Source organism: Rhagoletis zephyria, unplaced genomic scaffold (assembly GCF_001687245.7).
Source record: "Rhagoletis zephyria isolate East Lansing unplaced genomic scaffold, Rhagoletis_zephyria_1.1 Rzeph_scaffold_02467, whole genome shotgun sequence".
NCBI classification, from domain to species: domain Eukaryota; kingdom Metazoa; phylum Arthropoda; class Insecta; order Diptera; family Tephritidae; genus Rhagoletis; species Rhagoletis zephyria.
In genome coordinates, this window is record NW_016159551.1 from 76,226 (window position 1) to 78,536 (window position 2,311).

The 2,311-nt window shown below is 37.3% G+C and overlaps 1 protein-coding gene across 1 annotated transcript; it reads right to left on the minus strand.

Moving 5' to 3' along the window:
• Positions 1-1,257: 1,257 nt before the first annotated feature.
• Positions 1,258-1,830, minus strand: LOC108366961 (uncharacterized). Its single transcript, XM_017621466.1, has one exon. It carries the CDS (start codon positions 1,828-1,830, stop codon positions 1,258-1,260), a length of 573 nt encoding a protein of 190 aa, XP_017476955.1.
• Positions 1,831-2,311: the final 481 nt, after the last annotated feature.

A 2,311-nucleotide genomic window follows, 5' to 3' on the forward strand; every position in this document is an offset into this window, starting at 1 on the left:
TTTTTTTGAATTTTGTACAAAGATATATTTATACGGTTTTTGTTATAGAACGAACTATGTACATTTTATGCAAAAATTAACGAAAAAGATTTAAAAATAAACTACGAATGCTTCTGTGAGTGACTGTATGTCATTATTAAATCAACGCAGTTTTGATACAAAAATATCTCAATAATTGAAGCAATCGCATTGCATTTAATTTACAGGTAATCGTTACATTCTTCCGGCCCTTGAACGCCCATGCGTGTTAATACGGCCCTGGCGATACCTGTTACTGAGCGGATAATAAGAGGGACTGTATTAATTCCTAAGCTTGTGATTGCTGATTTACGTATTTGCAAGGTCCGGTTTTATTTAGAACATCGGTAGGTAATACCCAAAAGAAAATTTTAGGACAATTACACAACACTAAGGGGTAGACATATCTTAATAATAATAATAATAATAGTACATTAGAGTTTACACATATGTTAGTGTTTGGCCGAGCTTCGCCTCCGATTTGTGGCGTGCGCCTTGATGTTGTTACACAAATGGGAGGGACCTACAGTTTTACGCCGACTCCGAATGGGGAATGATTTTTTCCTTGAATTCAATCGCGTCTCTTACATTATAGTCGGAAGATTTAGTTATATTTTTAATAATATTGACAACATATTTGCGCAGATTATAGGACGGGGAGTTAATGGACGAACAAATGGGTCTAAGGGGGATACCTTCTTTGTGTATTTTTGGCAAACCGAAGATTCTTGGTGGATTGGCTATTTTGCAAGACAGTTTCTTCTTTTCTTTTGCGTCAATAATATATAAATCCACTACATATGTTCCGGGTATATCGGAGAGGATCAAACATTCCAACATGTATGACAAAGAAAAGGTCCAAATAGCGTTCACATACAGCAATACGACAAAGTATAAGTGGGGACAACAAAAACCAAACTCAAGACAAGGATTTCCGCACACAAAGCAAACATTAGGTTAACCCTAGAATACACACCCGGGTACAAATGTATCCACTTTCAACTTTGAAGTGTTGTAACTTTTGAACCGCTATACCTCTATACCGCTACAGGAGCTACAGCCTTCCAAACACATTATATACGTAAACACACACCCGGGATACGTTTGTACCCCAATAGTAAAAATCCTCATAATAACAAAAAAAAAACATTTTTTATATTATTTTTTTATTTGAAAAATTAAAAATATTCATTTCACACATTATATTATTGACTTTTATTATAAAAATGCATCTTATATCTAAGGAAAATCATGGCAAATAGAGCAATTTGTTGATGTGACCGAATGTTCAAGACACATTGGCTTCTTACATTTGTCGCACAGCTTTCTGGTTTTTCTACGGCGTTTTTCCTCTTGTGCGTAACATAAATAGCAAGATCCGGACACAGGTTTTGGCGTGCGCGCTGCGGCAGATGTTGATGCTGCTGTTGACACCTTTGATTCCACCGGTCGGTTGAAATATGCTTCAATAGCAATTTTAGTCGAAAAATTTCGCGTCACTTGACGATTTATGGCTCTGGCTTCAATAATGGGCATACACAATGCTTCAGCCAAGCTGCGCAGGATCTGCTTACGCTTGTTGTTTGTTCTCCAAGGCAACATAGGGTTATTCAAATCGTAGACAATGTAGGCTGCAAGAGCTGTAATGTCCAACATGTTGAAGAACATCGCTAGTGGCCATAGTTTTGTTTGTCTTTGTGTTGGATATTCCGCAAACATTTGTGTCCATTCGATCAACACCACCTTTGGTACGATTATATATTCAATTATTTCAGGTTTCCCACTGTCAGCTATTTCAGCATCATTATGCATGGTCGAAAGCAAAATTACTGCTTTATTTTTTTTGGGAACATAAGAGCACATTGTCACTTATTTTTGAAGCCAAATGTCGTTGAACCAATTGTCCTGTTTTTGTTCTGCTTCATTTCTTGAGGAATATATGATTTGTTTTTGCGCAAAGTTCCAACGATCGTGAGTTTCCAGGTGAGAAGCAGTTCTGCAACTGGCAAGGTCGTACCATCACGTGCAACAAATTTTTCGGCACTAGCAGGTAATTCATTATTTTCTTCTACTTCTTCTTCATCGTCTTCTTCATCATCCACATAGTCCGCATAATCAGGTAATACTTCTGCGGCACTTTGCGAAACTTCAGCATCTCATCAGCAATTTCAATGTCATTGATTTGAATTTCTTCTTCATCTTCTGAGTCAAAGTGCATAGGGAGCGTCATCGTCACAAATTTCATCAAATAAAGATTGTATATATGATTCTCGCTGTTCCTCAGTTAGCCTGC

What these genes read in the sequence shown, in the direction of transcription:
- LOC108366961 (XM_017621466.1), bottom strand. Translation starts at nt 1,830, where the DNA reads ATGCATAATGATGCTGAAATAGCTGACAGTGGGAAACCTGAAATAATT.